The sequence below is a fragment of the Carassius gibelio genome, chromosome A2 (genome assembly GCF_023724105.1).
Source record: "Carassius gibelio isolate Cgi1373 ecotype wild population from Czech Republic chromosome A2, carGib1.2-hapl.c, whole genome shotgun sequence".
Taxonomy (NCBI): Eukaryota; Metazoa; Chordata; class Actinopteri; order Cypriniformes; family Cyprinidae; genus Carassius; species Carassius gibelio.
Window position 1 is genome coordinate 15,732,461 of NC_068372.1, and position 27,325 is coordinate 15,759,785.

The following is a 27,325-nucleotide window of genomic DNA, read 5'->3' on the forward strand; positions in this document are numbered from 1 at the left end:
TCGATTGCACCCTACGAAGTCATTTCCGTCATAGAAATATGACCGCCATTTTGAATTTCTTTAAAAACCTACTTTTTCGAACTCGTCCTAGACGGTTTGTCCGATTCACACGAAAATTGAACCATATCATCCTCAGGCAGTGCTGACCAAAAGTTATGCAAATCAAATTGATTCGTCAAACCGTTTTCGATAAACGCTCTAACAAATTTTATGTAGTGCTTACAAAAACAGTCGTAAGGCTGTATCTCGGCAACGACTTATCCTATTCAGACCAAACTCGGTATATGTCATAACAAGCATGACCTGAGGCAACATGCTGTGATTGGGCGCAGCGCCACCTACTGATCCGGAGATATGAAAAACTGCTATTTTTGCTTATAACTTCTGAACAGTTTGTCCAAAAATCATAACATTGGTCTTGTTAGATTCAGGGCAACATGCCGAGTCGACTGATATCCAATTTGACCATTTCGGCCATTTTGACTGTCGGCCATTTTGAATTTTGTGCTAAAATGCTGTATTTTAAGAACGCATCAGCAGATTGTTACGAAACTTGGTATGGTTCATCAGCACAATGTCCTGAAGGAGCGTGAGAAGTTTCAAAACAGCGCCACCTAGTGGTGATCTTCTTTTTTTAAATGCTTATAACTTTGGGTGTGGTTGACTTATTTTCACGAGACTCATCAAATTGGACTCCTGAAACCTTACCGAGTCCTATGATACCAAACATGCTAGGTTTTGCCTTTCGGTTTGTGTAGCGTTGTGATTTAGCGTTTAAAAAACATTTGGCTATATCTTCGAAACCGCTTGTCTGATCGAGACGAAACCACTGTCAGAAGTTCGGAAACATAGGTCGATAGCTATACGCCAATGCCCAAATGCCAAAATATTGATAGTAAGGGGTAGTAATATTCAATCAAAGTCAAGAGTCAGTCATTTTTTACGTGCTTTTTCATATAAATGTCTATAACTCTGAAGTGAATTGAGATATTTTCACCAAAATTGACACACATATGTATGGGCTCACTCTGAGCACACATAAAAAAAATGGTGGGACTGAGCCTCTTGGTGGCGCTATAATAGAACAAAACATGAAATTCTCATTGACTTCAATACAGTTTTGTGAAATAAAATGCTATACTAAACAAATGCATTGGTGTAATATTACGAAACTCAGAATGTGCCAACAACACCATCCCCTGAAGGTATTCAAAATATTTTGAAACAGCGCCACCTAGTGGTCAAAAGTTATAACTCAATTTACGTAAAGGCTAATAACTTTTGAATAAATCTGGCTATTGACATGACGCTGGTCTTTGTAGATTCCTTGGGTCAAGTCGAGAACATAGATACAAAGTTTTCCTTATTTGGCTGAACTTCCTGTCCGCCATTTTGATTAATGTTGAAAACCTACTTTTTCGAACTCCTCCTAGACCGTTTGTCAGATTTTCACCAAATTTGACGTGGCTCATCTTCAGAAAATGCTGGCAAAAAGTTATGGATTTCGTGTCGACATACGAAACGGTTCTCATTTAGCGCATCAACAAATCTGCTTGAATGGTGCCAAAATGCATTTGAGGCTGTATCTCTGCAAAGCTTTGACATATTTGCACCAAACTTTGTATGTGTCATCGACACCTCACACTGACCGTTCCAAACTAATTTGGTAACAGCACCACCTATTGGTTACACGTGATAAGCGATTAAATCCTATTACTAGTTGTTGTGTTGATTGTTTTCAAGCCATTTTGCCTAAAATAATCTTAAAACTGTCTTAATTACTCATTCCTGCCGTTCGTCTGAAGCTTGCTTCTGTAGTGCTTGGCCCCGTTATTGCTGCTTGCAGCTATATTTGTATTTATGACTAATTACATATCTGTAAGTAACTTAGATACATTAACCCACCTTTTCCTGATCCCGCGAGCGCGTTGATGATCAAAGTAACAATGAAAGCAAACTGAGAAAGAACAATGAGCAAAATACGCACGATCCTGTGATCTCTCAAAAGAGACATGTTTTAGTCTAAGAAGTCAAACTATCAGCTAATGTGATTTTTGTATTGCTTGATATTGCGACTGCCACGTAAAATTAGCAAAGTTAGCTAACTTAGAGTCGCTGTTACAATGTGTGTTAGTTAAACTTAATATATATATATATATATTTCTGCGTGGAGATTAAACTGTCCTTCCTTTCGTCTGAATTATAATCAATACTTTTAATAACTTAATTTTCTCAGAAAAGTTGAGAGGCGGTGTCTTCTAGCTTGTTTACGTTACAAAAGATGCGCTGTTGTGTAAGAGTTTAAGAGAGAGTAAGAGAGCCATCTGCTGGAGAACAACACGACCAGTTAAATATTACTAAAATATCACATGTGAGGACCGACAGAGTCTTAACGAGTTAAAGATAACACAAAGAGAAGAGGCTGTTGTCATCTGTTCCTGTTTTAATATGTCAGGAACTGACGCCACAGCAAACATGCCCGCGCGGGCCCACTGCGGGTTTTCTGTGGGACAGTGTAGGCAGAGCAAACCCACACTAAACCCACGTTGGCCCCATGTGGGTTAACCCATGCGGGGCCACAGCAGTTTTGGGGCCCATGATGGGGCCCATGATGGTTTTCTGTGGGCAAGCCCACTGTGGGAAAACAAGAGAAAACAAGTAAGTAAATTATAAGAGTTTAAGTCTAAATGGGGAACTTTTTTTAAGAATAGAATTAGAATAGTGAGTGCTAAAGTTAGAGGGTCAAATAAAGATGGAATAGATGTGTCTTGAAGATGGCTAAGGACTGAGCTGCTCAGATTGAGACGGGGAGGTCATTCAACCAGGAGGGAACATTTAATTTAAAAGTCTGTAAAAGTGACACGCAAGCTTCTAGAAGCACAAAAGTCTGAAGTAATGCATTTAGGTAAAGGGGTGCAGAGCCAGTGTTGGTTTTGTATGCAAACATCAATACCTTGAATTTAATGTGAGCAGCAATTTGTAGCCAATGCAAATTGATAAACATATACACATAATAAATATACACAGGACACACATATATTATGTAAAAAAAAAAAAAAAAAAAAAAAAAAGATAAATAAATGTATTTATTTATTTTGGATACGATTCATGATCAATCGTTTAATTATTAAATAATAATAAAATATAAATATAAATATAAAAATTTGCGTCAGCTCTTCAGCACGTGATTAATTCTAGCCAATGAGAGCAGGAACTGCCGGAACTCTGCATAGTTAATGAACTGTCATTCCGACTTCAACTGATACCGCCCAGCTCCGCTCAACCAGGTAAGCTTTTTAAATGTCTCAGTTAATTTCTTAATTTTTCATTTCAATTTGAAAAATTTGTCAAAATAGTTGTGAATTAATTATTACATTTGCGTCAGCTCTTCAGCACGTGATTGATTCTAGCCAATGAGAGCAGGAACTGCCGGTACTCTGCATAGTGCATAATTAATGAGCTGTCATTCCGACTTCAACTGATACCGCCCAGCTCCGCTCAACCAGGTAAGCTTTTTAAATTTCTCAGTTAATTTCTTAATTTTTCATTACAGTTTGTAAAATTAGTCAAAATAGTTGTGAATAAATTATTTAATAGGAATTAATTTACACATTTTAATTTTGATTAACAATGTTGCTAGTGGCTTTTATAAATGACCAACGGTTTTAACGGCAGACTTCCGATCGTTTTCTGAGGTAACATAATCTCTGGTAATATATCCTTTCAATTGCACATTAATTCATTAAATTATCATTTATTTACGTCCATTGCGGTGTTAATTTGGTTTCATTTCCTTTTCTGTCTTCTTGTTAGTTTTTAACTAGCGAGCAGGCTAACGTTAGGCCTAACGTTACGTACATAACGTAGTGTAATGGAGTTAGGTTGAGTCCGTATAATGTCTCTTATAAAGTCCTTAATAGCAACATAAACAAAGATTAATATAGCATAATACAATACCTCGGCTACACACGCTTATCAAATCTCGTTATCATTAATGTATGGCTGTTCATAACTGATAGTTTTCTCTTGACTGTATAAAGTTAGTTAATTTGTATGTAGTTACATTCATTCATACAAACCTATGTAATATTATGTGATAATTTCTTTTTTCTCCCTTATCCATTCTCAGATATTAAACCATACACCATATATTATTTTTTTTATTATTTCTATTCTAGTCCTGATCGCAGAGTTAAGGTCCTGTCTCAATCCTGTACTGATGAAGCAGCTGATGGAGGTCTTCAGGATCATCACACACTTCAGACAGGTCTGTGAACAGATTGGAGATAAACTCTGCAGGATGCTGGTCCTCCAGGACATCACTGTTGTAAGTGATCAGCCTAGCAGTCATCCTGCGTCTCTTCTCAATGTTGTCAAAATAAAAATAACTTTTAATTTGTATTGATATATGCAATATTTCACTGATATTCATTGATGTTTCCTCTTTTTCTCCATTTAGTTTGTGTCAGATGAAGATAAAGAGTCACTAGTAACAGGTCACTGCATCGTTTGTAATGTAAGTACACTTTAATTTGTTTAAAGCTGCATATGCATGCATCAAGTTAAAGTCATTAGTTAATTTTTAAAGCACTAATTTTTGACATTTACTTATACCTCTATTACTTACTGTATTACAATAATAAGCTATTTTTATCTGTGACTCAGACATCCTCTTGGGATAAAGTCTCAAACCCAGCGAACACTGTTGTCTCATTTAGTCATTCACACTCTGTCACTCTCTGTGTATCTCTGCTATCAGTAAAGCATTCATTAATTATTAACATTAAAAAATGTTCCACAAAAAAAAAACTATAAGTGCCCTGGGAGACTTCCTATTAAAGTGGCTCTATAACATAAGAGACTTGGGACGGTGGAAGGAGCAGAAGATCAGAGATCTGGCAGAGCTCTACTGGTGCCCCTTACAGAATTGATTTATCTATAATTATCTATAATATCTACTTAATGTTCTAATGAAGTTATAATTGGTCATTATTCTGTTTTATAAATCTATTCAATAGATTCTAGTGTTCAATAGTTTGGGGTCAGAAAGTTTTTTCTTTCTTTAAGATATTACTTGTATTCAGCAAGGGTGCATTAAACTGATAAAAAGCAACAGTAAAAACGTTTACATTGTTGGACAAAAATCCTATTTAAAAAAATAAATAAATGCTGCTCTTTTAAAACCTATAAAGTAACCTGAAAAAAATATATTACTGTTTCCAAAAATGAAGCAGCGCAACAGTTTTTGAGATGCTAAAAAAAAAAAGTTTATTGAACACCAAAACCAGAACATTTTAATAATTTCTTTTGGATTGTATGACACAGAAGACGAGTAATGGCTGGTGAAAATTAAACATCATAGTAAAACAGAACTCGTTTCTCTAAAATGTAAAAAAAAAAAAAAAAAAAACGGTTATTTAAAATTTAAATATTTCATAATGTTACTGCTTTAACTGTATTTCTTATCAAATAAATGTTTTGGTGAACATAAGAGACTTGTTTCAAAAACATTTACAAATCTTACCTATCCTAAACTTTGAACAGTGTTTTTCTTCATTTTTTACATGGCCGTGAATAAATCAAAGTATTTCAAATGTATGACTCTTTAATTTATTACTTCTACTTCTACTAATAATTATTCAGCAAGTGATTTAATAGTAATATTGCAGCATTCTGCAGGTACAAAGTTTTATTTGTTAAGGTCACAAAGGCCCTACACAAGTTTATGTCTACATTTCCCTCCAAACTGTGGGCATACTGTGAGGACTGCTGGGGCCCTAGGTCCACATTTTCACCTGGGACGCTACTGGATGAATAGAGGGCACACTTTTGGCCCACAGTATTCCCACACTCTCCCCACTGTGCCCACACCCAGCCCACACTGTCCCCGCGCTCTCCCCACTGTGCCCACACCCAGCCCACACAGTACCCTCGTCTCCCCACTGTGCCCACACCCAGCCCACACTGTACCCACACACTCCCCACTGTGCCCACACCCAGCCCACACTATCCCCACGCTCTCCCCACTGTGCCCACACCCAGCCCACACTGTCCCCGCGCTCTCCCCACTGTGCCCACAGCCAGCCCACACTGTCCCCACACTCTCCCCACTGTGCCCACACCCAGCCTACACTGTACCCACACTCTCCCCACTGTGCCCACAACCAGCCCACACACTGTACCCACACCCAGCCCACACTGTGTACATACCTGTGGTCATGTTATGGGCACACAATTGGTCCTATTGGGGGCCCACTCAGATTTGTGTGGGCCAGCCCACACTCAACCCACACTTTTGGGCTGTCCCACTCGGGGCCCAAACTCAACCCACACTTTTGGGCTGTCCCACTCGGGCCCCACATTTCCCATTGGAAAAAATGGGGCCCACAGTGGGCTGCCCACACGGGCAAGATTTTTTGCCCGCAGTGGGCCCACGCGGGCCCCAAAGGGGCATGTTTGCTGGGCGATCAGACACGAACCAGAGCCAGATTCACAGAGTGTCAGTCACATAAACATAATGCTTTACTGATTTGAATGTTCCGCTTTTCAGCGCAAGTTTGTATAATCAGAACTAAAAAATAAGCTTTAGAATACATTCATGAATTCAACAATAAAAATAGTCTAATAAGTTATTTACTCCAAAGCCACTTTTTTTGTTAAGTGCATTGCTGAAGGGATATTTGGTTGGAAAAATTGTTCTTGTTCTTTCAAAGTAGAATTGTTCTTTAGAAAAGGGATCTTATCAAAGCCTTGCTTTTTGGATGTCTAACAGGTTTAACACTCATCTTTTTTAACCATGTAAAGCTGGCCATATAAAATCATAGTCAGAAAAAAAAGAGTTGTAGATTATTGATACATCAGGCATTTATGGCTCACGTACATAGCTCAAGGAGGGAAACATCTACATGTTCAGAAGCCTAAAAAGAAATCATTTGGTTCAGTTGTTGTTATTTATATGGCCAACAAATAAGATGAAATTTTGATCGTTTGTAATGCAAGTCAATTACATCTTTATTATAACTAGCAATTTAGTTATTCTTACGTTTATTTTATAATAATCAGTAAATAATACACAACAAGAATATGTATTATGACCCGGAGGAGTGTTTTTACAATTACAGTTAAATGTTTTTTATTTGCTAAACACTCAGTCAGAGGGCAGATTGTTGTATTGAGTACGTTAGCCTACAACCGTTTTTTGTTTTCAGCAAAGTTTAGAGGCATTAGAAATTAACGTATCAAATAAGACACAGCAAGTTTTAGGGTTAAAAACATTGACAATATTTTCATTCCAAGGTGAACAGCACACTGTAACATCTGAAGTAAATAAAAATTATGAATAACTAGCATGTTTTATTGATTTAAATGCCCTTCTTTATCCTGTTTACTTTATTTATTCTAAGTATTTCATGTAGATTATCACCACATTAAAGTAAGCCTTTGTTTTTACAAAATATGAAACTTCCATCAATGACATCCATGTTCTGATCTTAAATCAGGTACAGACCAATGCCATATACAGCTGTGTGAAGGGAAGCCATGTGTTTGTGATGTTAAAGGGGGGGTGAAATGCTATTTCATGCATACTGAGTTTTTTTTACACTGTTAAAGAGTTGGATTTGGAAGTTTCAAAAATTAAGTTGTAGTTGCATACTGAGTTTTTTTTACACTGTTAAAGAGTTGGAGTTGGAAGTTTCAAAAATTAAGTTGTACGTTTGAAGCAGTGTTAATTTTGACAGCAAATTCGGATTTAGTCTTAGTCTTAGTCTTTTGAATAACACACCATTTAGTTTTAGTCACATTTTAGTCATCTGAAATGTTTTAGTCTTAGTCTAGTTTTAGTCGACTAAATATCATAAGAGTTTTAGTCTTAGTCTAGTCTTAAGTCTTTTAGTCTTAGTCTAGTTTTTTTTTAGTAGAACAAAGTCAACTTAGTTGACTTGACTAAATGTTTCCATCAGTCTGTTATGGAATGGTATTTATAAAATAAACATAAGGCCTGCTCTCAATGAAAAATATACATGCTCTCTGAAAAAGATATGCATTCCTCCTGAATGATATGCTATGCATATGACATTCTTTCAAGATGAAGTACAGTATTATTGAAATAGACAACCACCTATATTATATTTGTATTATATGTTCATTCTATTTCTTTATTTGTGATATTTACACAAAGTTTACATTTTTTTAAGTTTGTTTTTGTTCATTTAAAATAGCACTGCATAGTCATCACTGTAAAATAAAATACACAATCAAACCAAAATGTATTCAGACACCTTCAACGTTTCTTACAATATCACAGTTTATTTGCTGTAGTTTAGAAATTGGTAATAAAATATGACAATAACTCAGGGTTAAACTGTGTCAGAACAACAAATTCATCTTGATAATGTCGGATGCAATGCTTAATTTGGTTCAGTCTGTGGTGTGAAAAGGTTGCATTAGCAATTAAAGAAAGAAACACTTAAGCAAAACATGCTCAGGTCCCTAATAATTTTATTTTATTTTATTTTTTAGTCACTAGTAAAACAATATAATCTATTCTATCTGATTTTTGGATTGACTTTGGATAAATTCTTGTTAAAACTACAAAGTAATTCAATCAAGAGCAGTGAGTGATTTACTTTCATTTTCATACATTAAAGACACTGACAGCAGAGCTAGTAAATTAGGCGCGGTCACTTTAAGAGACAAATGCATCCATTATAAAGAGACACATCCGATTTCTTTCCAACTCTTTACTTTCACTGAAGACATAACTACAGACTTTTTCGAACACACTTTCCAAGACAATATTTAGTATGTATTTGTTGTCGGTACAAAAGCAAGAAGACTTTGAGACGCGTCTCTGCTTGCTCCCTGAACACCAGAACACCGCGCTGCTGAATTGAGCTCTTTCACTTTTCGCTCTTTTTCATATGTTTATTTAAAATGCGATTTGTATTTGTTCGTTCAGGTGCAGGAGGACGCAAACGTCCTGAAGGAGAGCTCGATTCAGTGTTGCGCGAGTAACCAGCTGCTCAGTTCAACTTTCCCGCATTGCGGGGCTGAAGCCAACTTGATGTGTTGAATGCTCGGAGCACGTTATAAAGCGTATTCTTAAAATACACATTTCTGTTTTAATAAATGCTCATATTAAAACATAGCATTACACATAAGTAGGTACAAAAATAATCAGTGATACATTTACGACCCCATAAAAATTTGGGTCGCAATGGCATTTCAAAAGGTCGCAGTGTAGTTCCCTGTGTAAACAACTAAACTGTTATGAAAACGTCCGCGAAACTGTGCGAATTTCTGCAAACTCATCGTTGTTCTCTTTTCTTTGTAACTGCTGCTTTGTTTAGCTGTTGCGCTTGCATTTGCCGCGGCTTTTTAAAATGGCTCGGCAGCTTCTGCATAGATCAACCTACCCTCAAAGATTCGCTCTGATTGTATCTCTTCTCCATTCGTCCCTCCCATATATTTTCATCTCATTTTTATTCGTTGACTAAAGTGTCAGTTATATTTCGTCACGTTTTTCGTCATCATATGTGACTTTTTATTTAGTTTTTATTTAGTTTTCGTCCGTGAAAAAGGTTAGTTGACGAATATTTTTCGTCATAGTCTTCGTCAACGAAATTAACACTGGTTTGAAGGAGTATTTTTGTTCCCAAAATACTCCTTCCGGTTTGTCACAAGTTTCGGAAAGTTTTTTTCGAGTATGGCTCTGTGTGACGTTACATGGAGCGGAATTTCCTTATATGGGTCCTAAGGCACTTCTGCCGGAAAAGCGCGCGCTCCCGTATAACAGAGCACTGAGAGCAGAGGCATTCACTGATCAGAGTGATTCACTGATCAGAGCGAGAGCGTTGCGAAAAGTCACAAAAGAAGTGTGTTTTTGGTTGCCAGGGCAAGACAAAAAAAACAGCATTAAGGGACCAGTGGATGGAGTTTATTTTTACAGAGCATCAACGGAGTTGTGCAAGTGTTTTTGTTTGTTCCCTGCATTTCGAAGATGCTTGCTCACAAGGCCCAGTTTGACGACGGATTTGCGTATCGTTTATTTCTTAAGGATGATGCAATCCCAAGGAAAAGGGTCACGATCGTGTGTTGGAACCCCAGGCGGTGAGTAAAACTGCTTCAAATATCTCTGCCTCCTTGTTAGTGCGTCCCCTCCCATGCCAGAGACCCGGGTTCGAGCCCCGCTCGGAGCGAGTCGTTGCTGCTGCTGCTTTCGTTCAGTTTCAGCCTCTGGATCTGATTCTGAATCATAAATAAATGGCTGAATCTGACTGTAAGCCAAGGTTTGTTTTGGATGATGGGTTTTCCCTCATGGTAATGTCACAGCTTCCACATCCTCTCAACGCAAAAGCCTATTCGTGCTCGTGATTCTTTAGCTCCGCCCACACGTCACGCCTCCAGGCGCTCGTGTTTTTCCGGGAAAAATCGGTACAGACTATCTTTCTCTTATGAATATAATAAAACTAAAGACTTTTTGGATTTATGAAGGATGCAGTACTACTCTATAGGTACTCAAGATTAACAGGATATTGAGTGAAAACGAGCATTTCACCCCCCCTTTAAGAGGTTTGAACAGAGTTGAATTTCCTCTCACAGCCTCATGAGGGCGCCATACTTCTCATATTGTAATAAATAATAAATCAAACTCTCCTCAACAGGCTGGAAAGTCATTAAAAAATAAAATAAACTCTAGGTCATTATCACTGGTACAGGGAATAACATGAAAATGCAACTAAGTTTCAAATTAAGTTTTTAATTGCAATATTTGACAACTTAAGAGTTGATTTAAAAACCTCTGAAAACTATAAGAACTAATATAGTAATTAAAGCAAGTACCTATTTCCGTCCCTTATTACCGGGGGTTAAAACCAATCTCCTCTTGGCTTATGTCGCAATCCTCTGACATTTTTATTTATAAATCCTCATTTTGTGCTTCTAATTCGTGACCTGCGTTTTGTTTTGTTCTATCTCCTCATTCGTCACTAATCAAGCAACACTGACGCCCTACGTCATCCGCTGGAACACCTACTGCACATGACAGAATACCGGAAGTGAGAGAAAAGTGTGTTACGTTTGAAATATGGATATTTTTCTTATGAAAACGCATGGATTCGCTACAGGAGGCCTTTATTCACACCCAGGACCATGTGAGGCACGTTTTATTATGGATACGCACGCTTTATTTGACGTATTGTGGACTTTCAACTTTTCAGCCAGGACAAAGTGATACATACATTGGATGCCTCAAGGGTGAGTAAAATGCAGGATCTCTTACGAGAGTACTTTCGTGTTGCGTAAGCTAGCTTACTGAATACTGAAGCCAAAATAAATTTGGCACCTATATCCTTTCTTTATATTGTATTTGCATTGTGTGTGTTCGCCCTGCAACACACGGCATTCTAAAAGAGCTAAGGCATTGTTTCAAATGCCTCTCTTTTCCAAGTGTGGCTCGTGCATAGCCTCCTTCAGCGATGGGGACCATCACATCCTGTGCGTTTTCTGCCTGGGAAGAAACCACGTGGACCACGCACTTTCCAAAGGCGGCTACCCTGATTGCGAATCCATAGCTATGTCGACCCTTCGGGCTCGTGCCGTAAAAAGCGCCGTTCACCGAGAATGCCGGAGGACATCTCTGAGAGTGCTTGCATGTCGGCTAACTCCCAATGTGCATCTGAGTCCCCCTCTTTGATAGCGGCCAGCCAGCCCCCCGCGGTGCATCTCGAGTCTGATGGGGACAATGCAGAAGAGGACAGCTGCTCTCTTCTAGCCTCTGAGAGCGAAGTATGGTCGGGCTCCAACCCGGACCCCGCCCCTTACACACAAGAGTCGAACTGTGAGCGGTCTAGCTTTGACGCAGAGCTTCTCCGCCTTCACACCCAGGCTGTCGAGGACCTCTGCCTTGATTGGTCTCTGTCTGAGGAACCCACACCCAACAGGCCAGGTGGCTGTTTCCTGCCGTGCGACACTTGACGCCTCACACGAGGCCCGCTCCCTTCCTGCCAGAACTCCAAGCTAACTAAAAGCTAGAAGGCGCCATTTTCCTCGATGCGCCTGTGTCTACAGCTGGTCTCTTCGGCTCGATAATCAATGGCTTCGCGGAGGTACTCTGAAGTGCAGAAAACCTTGCAAGCAATGTGGCACTTCATACCAAAACGCTCTAGTTCCACGACAGACCGCTCCAAAATTCATCCCAACCGGAACACAGCGCCAGCACCGTCTCTGCCGCCAGCTTCACAGCGCAGAGAGTTTCAGCAGTGCTCGTACTCTTCGAGCCGTCGCAGAACGCCTCCCCCTCGGGGATCCAGGCTAAGATAGCAGTTAAACCTGAGCCCTCAAAGTCTTTCTGACCACACTAGGAAGACGAAGATGGTCGAATCAAACACACAGCGACCAGAGCCCAGATACCATTCTTCCCCTAGCGTTAAGTATAAAAGCATGGGAAAAGATCCTGGGCATGTCAGACTGGGAAATGAACACTGTAAAACAAGGCTATTCGCTGCAGTTCGCTCGCAGACCCCCACGCTTTCGAGCCAAGGCTGAAACCACGGTGAAAGAAGTAGTAGCACATCTACTTCGTGCCGAGATTGCAAAACTGTTGAGAAAAGGTGCTATAGAAACCGTACCGCTGATCCAGAACAATGGAGGTTTCTACAGCAGATATTTCCTTGTCCCAAAGAAGGATGGTGGTCTCAGACCCATCCTAGATTTCGGGCATTTGAACAAAGCCCTCATGCAGACGTCATTCAAAATGCTCATGACCAGACAGATTCTCACACAAATACACCCGAGAGACTTATCTCAGTGGATCTGAAAGATGGCTATTTTCAGATTCAAATATCGCCCATCACAGGCCTTTCTTGCGATTAGCCTTCAAGGGTCAGAGCTATCAGTACACCATCCTGCCGTTTAGTCTACCTTTTGCACCTCGTACATTCACAAAGTGCATGACATGGCGCTCACTCCCCTGAGACAACGGGGGATGTGAATTTTGAACTATTTGGATGACGGGCTAATTCTAGCACAGTCAGAAGCAAAGCTGATAGTGCATAAAGCTTTATTACTCAACCACTTAAAGGATTTGGGTCTCTAAATCAACTGGACCAAGAGCTCATTGTCTCCCAGCCAGAAAATGTATTTTCTGGGGACAGATTTGGACTCTGTATCAATCACAGCGTGACGTCAGAGCGCACACTGTGAATGCAATGCTCAGCAGCGGTTTTCAGGGCCAGCAGCATTTTTCCTCTGAAGAATTTTCAGAGGATGCTGGGTCTTATGGCTTCGGCCTCGGCAGTGCTCCAACTGGGCTTGCATTATATGCACCCTCTACAGCACTGGCTGAAAACACGGGTCCCGTGTCAAGCGTGGACCTCTGGCACTATTCGCCTCAGGGTGACTCAGAACTGTGTGACAGCACTGGAGCCCTGTAAGGTGGCAGACTGGTATCAGTCAGGCGTGGATTTGGGGACAATCTCGAAACGAAAAATAATTTCGACAGATGCCTCCAACCAGGGAACTACACTAATCTTTTCCACTGGTGGAACTTGTACGGCTAACTTTTTCAGTTAGTGGCGCAAAACATGATTTGGTCGCACAATTATTTTATATTAAGTCGCTCTGAAAAATAATGAAACTGTATTGCATACAAATGTGCTTTTGATTTTACTTGCCATCTTTTAAACCACATGCCTTCTTGTTTTATTTCTTACAGTACACACAGTGCATTGCTCCGTCTTGGTACCTTAACCCAGGGCCATAGCTGGGGTTAGGGGCCCTGGTGCAGGTTGTACAGTGGGCCCTGTTTAAAATTGTTTAATATTTACTGTATGTTCGTTCTATTTATTTATTTGTGCTTTTTATACAATGTTTACTTTTTTCACCTAAGTTTGTAGGTGTCCAGAAACTAATTAAAAATAGCACTGCATAGTCTTCACTGTAAAATTAAATACACAGTCAAACCAAAATGTATTCAGACACCTTCAACATTTCTCACACTATCACAGTTTATTTGCTATAGTTTAGAAATTGGTAATAAAATATGACAAGAACTCAAGAGTTAAACTGTATCAGAAAAAATTCCTCTTGATAATGTCAGACTTTGATAGAAAGATATGTAATGGAATCAACCAAAACTTCAGACAACTGTCAGTATGACAATGTTACGAGTGGGGCGGGGCCGAGAGATGTGGGAACGAGCGAGGCCGGTAGAGTGATTGGGAAATCCGCGACACCTGCTCCCCACCGCCGGTCTCGAGTCCCACAGAGGAGATGGAAGGATATAAAACTGGAGCGACGATAGTGAAGGATGAGAGAACCAGGCCTGGGCCATTATTTTATGTTTTGCTTTTTATTTATGCGCACCAATCATCCGTGAGGGGCTGGTGCGCTGTTTTGTGTTTATTTGTGATTATTAAAATTTCATTTTGATTGTGCGCCAGTTCCCTTTCCTTCTTCTGGATGATTAGGAAGTTTATCATTACAGACAATATTTACACAACTATCCATACTTTGTTGAACAGTTACCAAGCAAGCAATGCTTAATTTTGTTCAGTCTGTGGTTTGAAAAGGATGCATTAGCAATTAAAGAAAGAAACACTTAAGCAAAACATGGTCAGGTCCCTAATTTATTTTTGTTTTAATTTATTTTTTCATAAATAAATTTCACTGGTAGTCTACTACAGTATGAAGAATTTTTGGGGTTTAATATTTCACAGTTGTCATCTACAGCTGTGGGGTCGAAGTCTCTTTGTCTGCGTCCTTTCACCCTTTCCTCCACTGCTCCTGTTCCAGCGCTCCCGACCATAGACTTTTTTGTCCACTGTATTTTGATATACTCACTTACATGAACTAATGTCCTGCACCCACCAGTAAAACAATATAATCAATTATATCTGATTTTTGGTTTGACTGTGGATAAATTATTTTTAAAACTACAAAGTAATTCAATCAAGAGCAGTGAGTGATTTACTTTCATTTTCATACATTGAAGACAATGCGCCCTGAACACCAGATCACTGCGTGCTGAATTAAGCTCTTTCGCATTCTTTTCTGTTTGTTTAAACTGCGATTTGTATTTGTTCATTCAGGTGCAGGAGGACGCGAATGTCCTGAGGAAGTGCATCAAAGCTCATTCCACAAGAGGTATGGCCTCCTCATGGGCATGGTTCAGTGGAGTTTCACTCCAGGACATTTGTATGACAGCAGGCTGGCCCTCCCTGTCTACATTCATAAGGTTCTATAACCTGGAAGTTCCTGCCTTGCAGGCTAAGCTGTTGTCAGTCTAGGTGTAATATCCACTGATCTGCCCGACTCTGCGTCGTGCAGACAGTGTTTTATGAGCGTGCTGCTAACACGGGTCTAAAACTAACAGATCAGTCTGACTTAGGTCCTCCCAGACTGTAATTCTACAATCATATCTGTCCCTCTGGCTCAGATGTCCAGCAGTTCAGGCTGACTCATGTCGTTCCTGACTGTTATACTGTGATAAGCACCCATGTCCTACGAGATGGTCATATTATATTCTCAGACCCATGTTCGTTGGTCTGGATTTACCCACTATTATATATACACCAGCACATGCCTTTGGGAATATATGTGTGGACATTACTAAGCACACACAGCATTTTACATTGGGTTCCCGTAGCTAGCTTACGCAACACAAGAGTACTCTCGTAAAAGAACGTTCTTGGTTAATAACGTAACCTCGGTTCTCTCTAGATGAAGGAACGAGTGTTGCGTAATCCTGCCGTGCGTTTGCGTTATAGACAAAGTAATTCCACTTCCAATTCTGTAGTTGTTTGAGAAAGTCAGATTTAAAACCATCAAATGTCATTTGGTGTATGTTGATAATAAGGGTCATACTTTCAAAAGAAAATCTTGCTAATTGCACCTAAACCAAGAACTAATTAAAATTTATATCAAAATTGTTTTTCTGCATGCAGGAAGCACAACAGTGTAAACATCTTTGAAAAATCACTTAGTTTAATCTTAAATCTACAGAATGGAATTTATGAGGATGACAGTGTCATGTTCTTCAAAATGTATGCGCTAATATGTGCTGAAGCACAGTAATGACCACAAGAGAAACAATGAAACATTACATGTTTTATGCAAGTACTTTGTTATAACATATGACCAAAACAGATTACAGCACAACACATTGTGCTTCTGAAAAACAATGTTTTAGAATAAAAAAAAAAAAAAGAAAAAAAAAAAACATTAAAAATGTTCCTTCTGCTTCTCAGATTATCTGGTTGCATAGATGAAACAAAAAACAACAAGTCTACAATCTTAAAGGGGGGGTGAAATGCTATTTCATGCATACTGAGTTTTTTACACTGTTAAAGAGTTGGATTCCCATGCTAAACATGGACAAAGTTTCAAAAATTAAGTTGTAGGTTTGAAGGAGTATTTCTGTTCCAAAAATACTCCTTCCGGTTTGTCACAAGTTTCGGAAAGTTTTTTTCGAGTATGGCTCTGTGTGACGTTAGATGGAGCGGAATTTCCATATATGGGTCCTGAGGGAACGTTTGCCGGAAGAGCACGTGCTGCCGTATAGCAGAGCAGAGAGAGGCTGTGCACATAAGGCTGTGCACAGACAATCACTGATCAGAGCGAGAGCGTTGCGAAATGTCACAAAAGGAGTGTGTTTTTGGTTGCCAGGGCAAGACAAACCCTGCACAGATTACCAAAGAAAAAACAGCATCAAGGGACCAGTGGATGGAGTTTATTTTTACAGAGCATCAACGGAGTTTGATCGGAGCAAGTGTTTGTGTTTGTTCCCTGCATTTCTAAAATGCTTGTTTTACAAACAAAGCCCAGTTTGACGACGGATTTGCGTATCATTTATTTCTTAAGGATGATGCAATCCCAACGAAAAAGGGTCACAATTGTGTGTTGGAACCACAGGCGGTGAGTAAAACTGCTTAAAATATCTCTGCCTACTTGTTAGTGCGTCCGCCTCCCATCGGAGACCCGGGTTCGAGCCCCACTCGGAGCGAGACGTTGCTGCTGCTGCTCTCGTTCAGTTTCAGCCTTCACAGCTGTCACAGCTTCCAAACGCTCTCAACACAAAAGCCTACTGGCGCTCGTGATTCTTTAGCTCCGCCCACACGTCACGCCTCCAGGCGCTCGTGTTTTTCCGGGAAAAATCGGTACAGACTATCTTTCTCTTATGAATATAATAAAACTAAATACTTTTTGGAGTTATGAAGGATGCAGTACTACTCTATAGGTACTCAAGATTAACAGGATATTGAGTGAAAATGAGCATTTCACCCCCCCCTTTAAACCGTTTTTAAAATAAAACGTTATTTAAATGTGCAGTTGGGATCTCTCCAATAATTAAATGCTGACAATTCAGGCTCTGGTGAACATGGCACGAAGGACATAGGGTTGCATTAATAAGGCACATAACAAGCAGGTGAGAGGTATGGTGAAATACTGAAGACCAGGAGTCAGCTCTTGGCCTGCTTCCGTTTCTGAATCAGCTCTGCCAGCAGTTTATAACGGGACATGCACTCCTCCTAAATAAAGAGAATCAACTCATTAACTAACATGAAATACAGCTTTTATGTGCAGTTAAATGTCAGGTCAAATACATTTTCCAGTGACTGTGGTTGGTAAAGTCAGAGGTGGGACTTTCAAGTCACAAGCAAGTCTTCAAGTCATATCCCAAGTCCTCAAAGGGTTAAAAGTTAATGAGATAATTAAGTGACTAATTAAATGATGATTGTGCATTAATGATGAACACCTGCTGTTCTTGAGAATTACAGAGGATCAGATGTTGATGTTTTATTGGTTAAAGTGATGCAACCATAATGGAGATCAGTGTTTGCTTTAGTGGGGCTCTTGACCCTTGACTGTCATGTTAGATCTCTTTATGTAGCATTGCATGAGGTGCTGTAAAGCAGAGAGAAGAAATTAATCTGTATGTGATAGCTGGTCAGATTACAATCAAATTAACATTAGCTCTATTTAAATTTAGCATAATCAACCCAGTAAAACTCACTATGGAAAAAAATAAATAAAGTGAATTTTAAATCTACTAAGTGCATACAAAATTAGAAAAACTATACTCTGTAGACACACACAGACATCAAGAACCAGCATATGACTCTCAACAGTGGTGACAATCAACAAAATGTTGCATGCTGGGTAAAACCTTAGTAAAAACTCCCGTCATGCACTGCAGTATGAAGAATTGTCACCACTGTTGAGGATCGTGTGATAAGTGTGTTTGTCTAAAAACCTGAACTGATCATCTCCTTTTGTGTCTTTCAACATTGAAGCATTAAGATTTTTTTTTTACTTCAGTTCAGTAATAGCTGAGTGTCAGTCTACTATCCAAAGATAAACACAATTTCATGATGTTCAGTCATCATGAGTTATAAGCAGAAAAAACATAAGATCATCTGTTACTGCAAGGTTCGACTCAGCAATGCATACATGTTTGTTGCGAAAACAATATTGCAATTGTTTTGAATCAAATTGGTTTGAATTAGTAAAAGGGTCAAGACACTACTTAAAGCAAACCTTGACCACAATTATGGTGGCATAGTGTTTTTTTTCTTTTACTTTTTTTTCCAGTTGAAGGCTGTGGCTAAATTCAGTTGTAGTTCTTGTGTTTCTCTTTACTTCGGTGATGTTGATTGTTAACGGCAGATGTTCATCACTAATGCACAATCATCATTTAATTAGTCACTTAATTATCTCTTTAGCTTTAACCCTTTGAGGACTTGAATATGACTTGAAGACTTGCTTGTGACTTGAAAGTCCCACCTCTAGGTAAAGTTGATGCTCACCTTGGTTTTTCCAGGCACCACCTTAGCAATCTTGTCCCAGCGTTCAGTGGTGCCACGTGGGTATTGCTGTAAGGCCAGCTCCAAGAGCTTCTGCTGGTTCTGTGTCCAGACATCTTCAGCAGCACTGGGTTTTTCTTTGGAGGCTGATGGTTTCTTCTCATCTTCACTGTTGTCATCTACAGCTGTGGGGTCGAAGTCTCTTTGTCTGCGTCCTTTCACCCTTTCCTCCACTGCTCCTGTTCCAGCGCTCCCGACCATAGACTTTTTTGTCCGTCTTCTTAGAGCTTTGCTCTCAGAGTCCTCTGCCCCAGCAGGCTCTGCTGAATCCTCCAGCTGCTGCTCTAAGGTCTCCTCTCGCTGGGTCATCAGACTGTCTGGCACTGTGATGGCTCTGGAACTCTTACCCATCAATGCACCACCCTTCAGATCAGAAAGCTTCACCAACCCTAGAAATAGAGACAAAGAGGACAGATAGACATAAGTGTTGTGACAGACATGCTTAATATATCTCAGTAGGTAAAAACGTATATGGTAGGTGAAGTTTTATTCAAAATATTTTAATGAATCAAACAGCTTACCTGATGTACCGGTGACACAGTCTTTGACTTGCTTTACCTTTGTTGTCACCTGTGAAGAAAAAAAAAAAGGTTTATACCAAAACCATTTTGATCAGTGGTTAAAACGTTTTTAAACGTTTTTGAAAGAAGTCTCTAATTCTCACAGAGCCTGCATTTACTTAAAAAAAAAAAATCAGCAAAAGTAGTAATAATGTGGAATTTTCAGCAGCCATCACTTTGGTCTTCAGTGTCGTTATCCTTTTAATATGCTGATTTGCTCGTTGATGATAATGTTGAAAACAATTGACCCATTAGTAAGTCCTGCATACCACAGATGTACCATCAGGTACTAGTTTGCCACAGAAGTGGCACCATCCTCTCAGCATCCCTGTAATCAGTGTTAAGTACCCCAGGCACTTCATTTGACCATTTTTGAAACAAAAACGGCATCAAACCAATGGGAGCTTTGGATCTTCCAATATTTCTCTATGGCACTTATGACGAGTGCGGTGGGGCCGAGAGCCGTAAGAACGGAGCGAGACCGGTGGAGTGATTTGGAAATGAGCGACACCTGCGCCACTAACCGGTCTCAAGTCCCACCAAGGATATCGGAAGAATAAAAAAGGAGCTACGACAATGGAGGAGGAGAGAGGGCCAGGCCTGGGCTTTATTTTGTGTTTTGGTTTTGTTTGTGCACGGCGGTCATCCATGATGGGCTGTCGTGCGTTTTTGTGTTTTGGTTATTAAAATTTTTATTTATATATCTGCCGGTTCCCGCCTACTTCCCATGACTATGTAGGTTTTTACATTGTTACACTGGTGCTGAAACCCAGGACAAGGAAGCCGGCACGCCGCAAGCTACAGCAATGGCACTTGTGAAGTTTCTGAAGTCAATCGCCGGGCTTCACCAAACCCAACATCAGGCGCTGATGGACCTCAAGTTGGTGCAGGAGGATTGGTTCCGGCTGTTTGTCCAAGCACAGGATGAAGACCGGCGAGTCCTCCGGAGCTTGCTTAGCTTCCTTCGCTCATGTCCCGCTGATGAAGATGGGTCCACAAGACGATCCAGAGGCTTTTTGGATCTCTTTGAGAGAACAGCGGAGGCGTACGGCTGAGTGCGCACCCAATGGCCGGTGTGCCTCATCCTGCTGCTGACTGGGGAGGCACAGGTGGCAGCCCAACAGCTGCCTGTAGCGAACCTCCTGGGCTATGATGAGTCGGCTGTACCCCCAAACACCATCAGCAACGCTTCCGGTCAAGGGACGGCTGAGTGTGTCTGCTTCCATCCAAGGGGATGTGGTTGACTACCCTTTTTGATTTTGGGGACAGCTTGGCCAGCTTTTACACAGTTATTGGGGGTTTTGTGTGCAGATACTTCTTGGGAGACAGGGCAAGGAAGCGGAGAAGTGGTGGTGCAGGCTGGGGATGCAGTTGCGGGACCTTCACAGGCTGACTCAGAGGAAATGAGAGTGAGGGCAGACTTCATGTCCCCTGAGCTAGATGACTTTCTGCTGGAGCAGTCTCGTGATGAGACGTTTAAAAATGCGTTGGACCAGGTCCGCACCATTGACGGACGGCTTCTCCAGCCTGACCAACCTCTCTCTTTTTCCATGATAAAAGATAGGTTGTATCGAGTGACCCAAGATACCCAGACAAAAAGGAATATAACCCAATTATTAGTCCCAAAAAGCCATCAGGAAATGCTTTTCCAGGCGGCTCACTGTAGTCCCATGGCAGGCCACCAGAGGAAGCTGGATCTTTGGGAGAGCCAGAGCCGAGTGGGGGGGGATGGACGAACGAAAAGGTTTTTACACTGTTACAGTGCTGAAACCTAAAGATGTCCAAGTTCCAGTCCCCGTGCAACTGATACTGAACTGCCATTGGTTCATCTGCACTCGAGGGGAGGGGCTTACCGATAGGTCAATTGTGCAGCTCAGTTTTTGTGGAAAACATGATACCTATTTTCATATTTTTTTTCATATTTTTCTATTCATGATGAATAGAAAGTTCAAAAGAACAGCATGTATTTTAAATAATCTTATTAACATTATAAATCACTTGTCACTTTTGATCAATTCAATGTACTAATTACAGATTTACCTCAGTCACTGATCTGCCTAACTCATGAGCAATCTTCTCCCACCGGCCTGGCGTTCCACCAGGAAACTTTGCCATGCAGCGGGAGAGCTGGCTGAGATCCTCCTCCGTCCACTCTAGAGTCTAAATTCATCACCAGCCATTGGTTAATGCAATACTTTCCATTTAAATGAGTGTTCTCTGAACAGAAAATAAACTTACTTTCATCTTTTGCTGTTTTTTGTCTTCTAACCAGTCATCCATTTGATCCTCAATATCTTCAATGGACGTTCCCTGATCATACACTGGCACAAAAGCTGCATCTGTATTGGGTTGATAGACTGGAAACTCCACTTTAGGTTTCTTCACCTTGGGCCGTTTTTCTTCTGCAGAGCAAAATCAGTCAGCAGCATGGATTATTAAGCATCACATAGTCACAACTCAGTCACAATAACATCAACACTACTCAAACACAATATACGTGCAAGAGGGCAGAGTGTAATGTATAACGGTGTGTGATCATGATATTACTCTGCTGCATTTCCTGTTCTGCCAGAGCCTCTGCCTCTGCCTCCTCCTTCTCTTTTACTTTCATTTCCTTATAATCTTTATAATACTGCTTCACATCCTAAAAATACAACATATGGTCATGACTACAGCTGCAGCCTTGGAGTGGAAATGCATCTCAAATCACAAGATCTGGTGGAACAGTACCTGTATGATATGAGGGAGAGACTTCACTGAATAGTACAACCAGAAGCTTAATTTGAGAGGCAAAATGTCATGCCAGTGTGGCCTGTCAGATCTACAAAAAAAAGCAAAAAAGCAAGCAAAGATTTATAGGTCTGGCTACCAGTTTCAACTTTTTTGTTTGTTTGTTTTGCAAAAAAGCATCTAGTGTTATTTCAATGTTTCTACAGGTTTTATGCAGAGGCTTTTTAAAAAGCAACTAAAGAAAATTTAAGGAATAAACTGAAGACAACAAAATGTTATCAAAATGTAAATGTTAGAAATAGAACTTCCAACAGATCTCCATTACTTTTCTAACCATTTTGCAAAAACAAAAAAAGCTTAATAATGTTAATAATAAACAGCTTGTTAACATCCTTAACTTTTACTGTACCTGCAAAAAATTATTTCTCAGTATTTTTGTCTGGTTTTTCCAGTACAAAAGATTTGTAAATCAAGATACACTTACTTGACAAGTAAAATTACATTAGATAAATAGTTGTGTTTTCTGAGAAATTTAGTAAAATGAAATGAGTGAAGAGAAAACTGGTTTTCATCTATTTATTTTGCATCTCAAGTAAACACATTGACTTAAGCATATCTATATATTTGTATTGGAAAATAAGTAAAAACAAAGATATTTATGTTTAGCAGCAACATTTTTGTCATGATGTATCTTAAGGCCTTCATTTATGAAAGGGTGATTTTAGACTTTAACGCACAAAGAAATCCTGACTTTTAGATTACCTCTCATTTTTGTCCTGTACCAAGGACTTAATCTCATCTGTCATCTTACTGCTTTGCTTCTTTTTCTTCTCTCTCTTCTTCCTGCTCAGAAGTTCATCCTGAGGAGAATTAAGACATAGCAGTTATCACTGGGAAAGTACATTTAGTATTAAAGAAGCTAATCTCAGCATCAGACGTCACCCCCATGGACTGTTGGCTGAACATCTAATGCATAAAGTATGGCACACAAAATAGAAAACACTATGGGATTTTCAAAGTCGTCATGTAATTAGTTGAATTCTACAGGATTTCCAGGAGACGTGTGACATGTTCTTTAACAGTCTGGCTGGAAACAAAGCTGTTGTGATGCCAAACCCCCTTATGGAAGAATAAAACTCATGTTTACAACTTTGACGTAGAGGAGCGTGCATCAGAATCAACTAAATGCTGGACTTTAAAAATGACGGGGAATTCACAGCACCATTGTTACAGTAAACTTACACAAAGTCCTTAAATATTTGCATCCCAGTCTGTTATTATAGGGACATTTCAGCGAAACCATACAAAAACTGTGGTTGCTGTAATTGCTGGTCAGATCCTCTTGACCAGTGAAGGTTTTCTATGGGATCCAGTTTTGGTTAGGTGAGACTATACAGAGGCTGGCATTACAAGACAACAACTGTGCTATACAACAATTCAACACTTACCAACTGCTTCTCAAGGTAGATGGACCATATAACTGCATAGTGACCCACTGTCAGAATGAGGAAGAGGAGGAAGCCCAACTCTCCATTACTCATCTTCCTTACACGTCGATAGTAGAAGACAGGCTGCTTCCAGTCCGGCAGCCCATTAACCAGGATGTCATCATATCTGTGAATGTAGTAAGAAACTATTGTTGAAAGACTTTAGCAATTGTAATAGACAGTTCACAGACCCTACCTAGTCTGTACCCCACTGGTACAAACAGTGGTTAGGGATCTTACTCATTGGCATAATGTCAGTATTATTAAAGCTCCTATTTTAAAACCTCTAGGAGCACTTTTCACTGCTATACAAAGATAGTGGTGCTTAACCAGGAGGCCTCAGCAACATTCAAGGATGCCAAAGGATGACTTCAAATTACTTGTATTGAAAAACTAACCTTAAAATAATAATAACGATGATAATAATAATAATAATAATAATAATAATAATAATAATAATAATAATAATACAAACACGCATACAACAAATCCCAGTAACTTTTTTAATGAAAAAAACTGAATCTTAAATTATGTGAAACTCACAGCAGAAATAACAGTGGAAATATCTTCAAATATTGTAGGCTTTCAAGTCAAAAAGGTTGAACAGCTGCTCGAGGATTAATAATTTGTATTTACTTTTTTAAGTCTGCAAGCAAATCATGAGAACACCTCACCTTTGTCTTCTTTCCTCATCCTTGAGGACTTCGTAGATGGCAACTAACTATTAAGAAATGACAGAGAAGATATTTCAATTGTAATGCACTGAATTCCAAAAGGTAAGGTATAGAAGCAATAATTAACACAATCTACATTAAGCCAAAAGAGTACTTTCATTAAAGCTTAACAAAACACCTACCTTTCGAAACTGGTTTTCTGCATTTTCATCTTTGTTTTTATCGGGGTGTAATGTAAGAGAGAGCTTTCTATATGCCTTCCTGATCTCAGATGAGGATGCATCCTGTTAGAAACCGAACCAAGAACATAAACATCATAAACACTTACTGAGAGTACCCTGCAGTACGTTTAAAAAAAAAAAAAAAAAAAATGTTTTTTGTAGCAAAGCAGGGGCATTGCACAAGATCTCGGGCCCTATGCATAGGCAGTCCTGATTAGCCCCCATGGCCCTGTCCATGAAAATATCCAGGTAAAATAAAATATATTCCAGACTTTTCAAGGGCCCTCTCTTCCTTTGGGGCCCTGGTAATCAGTAGTGGTTTTACCCCCAGTCCAACGCCCATGTAGCAAAGACTGTGTGATCAGACTGCCTGTGGCATTTCAGACCAAATTAAATAACGGTTAGTAATAAAGGCTTACAATAAACATACTGGCAGCTGTAACGGGGAGACCATGATTTAGAAACTAACCAGATACCAGCAGATCATACCAGTGTGGTTAAACTGGCTTCTGGAGCTAACAACAATCTGAGACATGCTGGATACTAGCTAGCATGCTCCAAAACAGAGCTACAATCTTTTAGCACAGAATTAGCATTTCTTCTGAAATGCATTGACAGCAAATTTCTGCAAGTTATATAACGTTACCTGATATTTAAGATAAAAGCCCATATGCCTAAATCAGGGTCGACGCTTTTGCAAGTAAAACCGAATGCCATGTTTGTTTGTTTTTACTAAAAGCGGTTATGCTTATAAAAGTACCGATTCTAAGATGCACCAAATATCACTTAGCAACTGAAAAGCGGAAATACAGCATAACGATAAGACATCTGTTTATGAGCCAAGTAGTGAAACATAATGTTGTGTTGTACAGGCCCACAGCCGGGAGGTTTCTTTGTCAAAGTCCACCGTCGTCCAGGCTCTGTAGGAGGGAGAGTCCGTTTACCGCTTCCCTGAGTCCGGAGTGGGGCTGGAGGAAGATATTCAGCTAAACGGATCGAGTTACTTTGATACGAATGCACTCCTGTAAAAACGCACTTGAGACCACCCTGCGATAAATAGAAGTTGGCGCTGCTATGTTTAAGTTAAATGCATATCACATTTACAGACACCGTTTGAATGGCCAGAGTTAAAGGCGCGCGTGAAAAATTTGCGAATTCACTTGACATTACATCAAATTGGTCTTACCTGCTTAACCGACAGGAACTCATAGAAGGTTTGAGGGATTTCCTCCACTAGGTCGAAAAGCTCCAGGTCTGCGTCCCATGCTAATGTTGGCAGGGGCTGAATAACGGCCAGCCCGGAAAACAACACTAATGTAAGGATCTCGGGCAAAGCCATTGCTGAAAGTTTATAAATATATATATATATGTTTGAGAAGGTTTACTACCTACTGCCCATTCGGACAATCTTGGTTTTGAGGCCACTTTAGCATAATTTCCCGTCCTTTGGCTCATACGGGCGCATTGCTTGAGCTCAGCTCAGCCTGCTCTACGTAACATTACACACGTTTCACATACAGCCGCCTCAGCACGAGCCAATAAGTGTGAAAGCTTCAGTACCGCTGCTGCGGCATGTGAACACCCTGAGACTTCCAGGACTCATGGCACTTCGGTATCGATTATAATTCATAATACTATAAATCAAGTGAGCATGTGTAGCCTAGTGGTAGAGGCGTAACTTTTTTTCTCTCAAATTAACATAATTTGGGCTCGTTACAGTCCTTTTCCACATCTGTATTGACATTATATATTGTCCTTTTCTCTGTTTAATCTCTAATTATAAAAAGTGGTGAAATTTATGTGATGAGAGCTAAAAATTATTATTCCCATGTAGCATACTGCTCTTACTATTAAAAGCCCATTAATCTCCTTTTCCTCTTTGGTTAATTTTGCTGACGTTCCATTTAAAGATTTTCAAACATTCATCGGCCGTCTCTGAAACCTGTTCCCATCTAAAGAGATGGTCACATAACCAGGGCTATTAGACCCGTTTCTTTATGAAAACAACAGCATATTCCATGAAATTTTGATAAAAGTCCCTTTCATTAAAACTGTCTAGCACCAATAGGTCTATATTCGAGTTAACAGACTAGTGGTGGCTAAATATTAATAAAATCATATCTTTAAAAGTAAGGAGAACTAAACCAAATCGACAGTAAAAATGTATACGAGATAATCCTCATTTAAAATCTAGGTAGATTTAATTGTATCAGCCATATGCGGTGGTCACATAGCCTTACATATGAATAATACAGTAAATAGAAATACAATATCTTATTTTTTATATAATTTATATATGAGTTTTATTAGAGGTCAAATGAGGTTATGCTAATTGTTTTCTAGATTTGATTTTGTCTTCAGCGAAGATGTATTCTAGGACATGCAAACATGGTTAATTATATAATATAATCCTTTCTGACATTCTTTTGAGAAAACTTTCAAAAAGAAGAAGAATCAATTTTGTATTTAAGAAACTCACGAGGGCGTTTTTGGGTTTGCATAGAAATCCATGTGTCAACGGGTTGGCCTCAACAACGGAATTCTGAAACAAAATTTATACCCCCATTGTCTTTTAATGGAAATCGTTCATTTAGCCAATTCTGTTAAACTGGCGTCCATGATTCGACACAAACGCAAGCTGTGAAGAAGAAAGTGCTGCTATTTGGGCTTTCATTTTTATTAACTGTGCAGCAATTTAAAAAAAAGCTTGAGGTTTAAGCACTTGATGCAGTAAATTATGTAAGAATAGTGAACATTAGTGCATGTCAATTTAAATACTAAGCATGGCAG

General features: G+C 39.6%; 2 protein-coding genes and 1 long non-coding RNA gene across 6 annotated transcripts in view; 1 reads left to right on the forward strand and 2 right to left on the reverse strand.

Moving 5' to 3' along the window:
• The window catches only part of LOC128028136 (uncharacterized), a 56,544-nt gene extending 53,972 nt beyond the window's left edge, over positions 1 to 2,572 (reverse strand). For 2 of the 3 annotated variants that reach the window (XR_008187125.1, XM_052615743.1), the window contains exon 1: positions 1,906 to 2,569. Coding sequence is in view for 1 of the 3 variants with exons in the window: in XM_052615743.1 (XP_052471703.1) it covers positions 1,906 to 2,014 (109 nt within the window). In the remaining 2 variants the exon portion in view is untranslated. Of the gene's footprint in view, positions 1 to 1,905 lie in introns of all 3 variants that reach the window. The other variant, XR_008187140.1, reaches the window with a different exon arrangement.
• A 671-nt stretch (positions 2,573 to 3,243) lies between these two features.
• On the forward strand, positions 3,244 to 21,671 carry LOC128028205 (uncharacterized). 2 transcript variants are annotated; one of them, XR_008187156.1, is made up of 4 exons: positions 3,244 to 3,287; positions 4,179 to 4,267; positions 4,460 to 4,516; positions 21,458 to 21,671. It is a non-coding gene; the product is annotated as an uncharacterized LOC128028205 (long non-coding RNA). The 2 variants fall into 2 exon arrangements; XR_008187155.1 differs by lacking the exon at positions 3,244 to 3,287 and adding an exon at positions 3,460 to 3,506.
• On the reverse strand, positions 16,095 to 26,102 carry LOC128028031 (dnaJ homolog subfamily C member 1-like). The gene is made up of 13 exons (XM_052615734.1): positions 25,928 to 26,102; positions 25,722 to 25,817; positions 24,497 to 24,598; positions 24,315 to 24,361; positions 23,602 to 23,767; positions 22,916 to 23,013; positions 22,154 to 22,244; positions 21,971 to 22,067; positions 21,662 to 21,825; positions 21,464 to 21,583; positions 19,385 to 19,433; positions 18,807 to 19,252; positions 16,095 to 17,528 (listed from the first exon to the last, which is right to left on the reverse strand). The coding sequence occupies exons 1-13, from the start codon at positions 25,988 to 25,990 to the stop codon at positions 17,460 to 17,462; spliced, it is 1,608 nt and encodes a 535-aa protein (XP_052471694.1). The 5' UTR covers positions 25,991 to 26,102; the 3' UTR covers positions 16,095 to 17,459.
• Between the last annotated feature and the right edge of the window lie 1,223 nt (positions 26,103 to 27,325).

What these genes read in the sequence shown, in the direction of transcription:
- LOC128028031 (XM_052615734.1), bottom strand. Translation starts at nt 25,990, where the DNA reads ATGAGCCAAAGGACGGGAAATTATGCTAAAGTGGCCTCAAAACCAAGA. An exon ending in GATGAGGAAAGAAGACAAAG is followed by an intron (nt 23,768 to 24,314) that starts GTGAGGTGTTCT and finishes CTACATTCACAG; the next exon opens with ATATGATGACATCCTGGTTA. An exon ending in AGAACAGGAAATGCAGCAGA is followed by an intron (nt 21,826 to 21,970) that starts GTAATATCATGA and finishes TTTGCTCTGCAG; the next exon opens with AAGAAAAACGGCCCAAGGTG.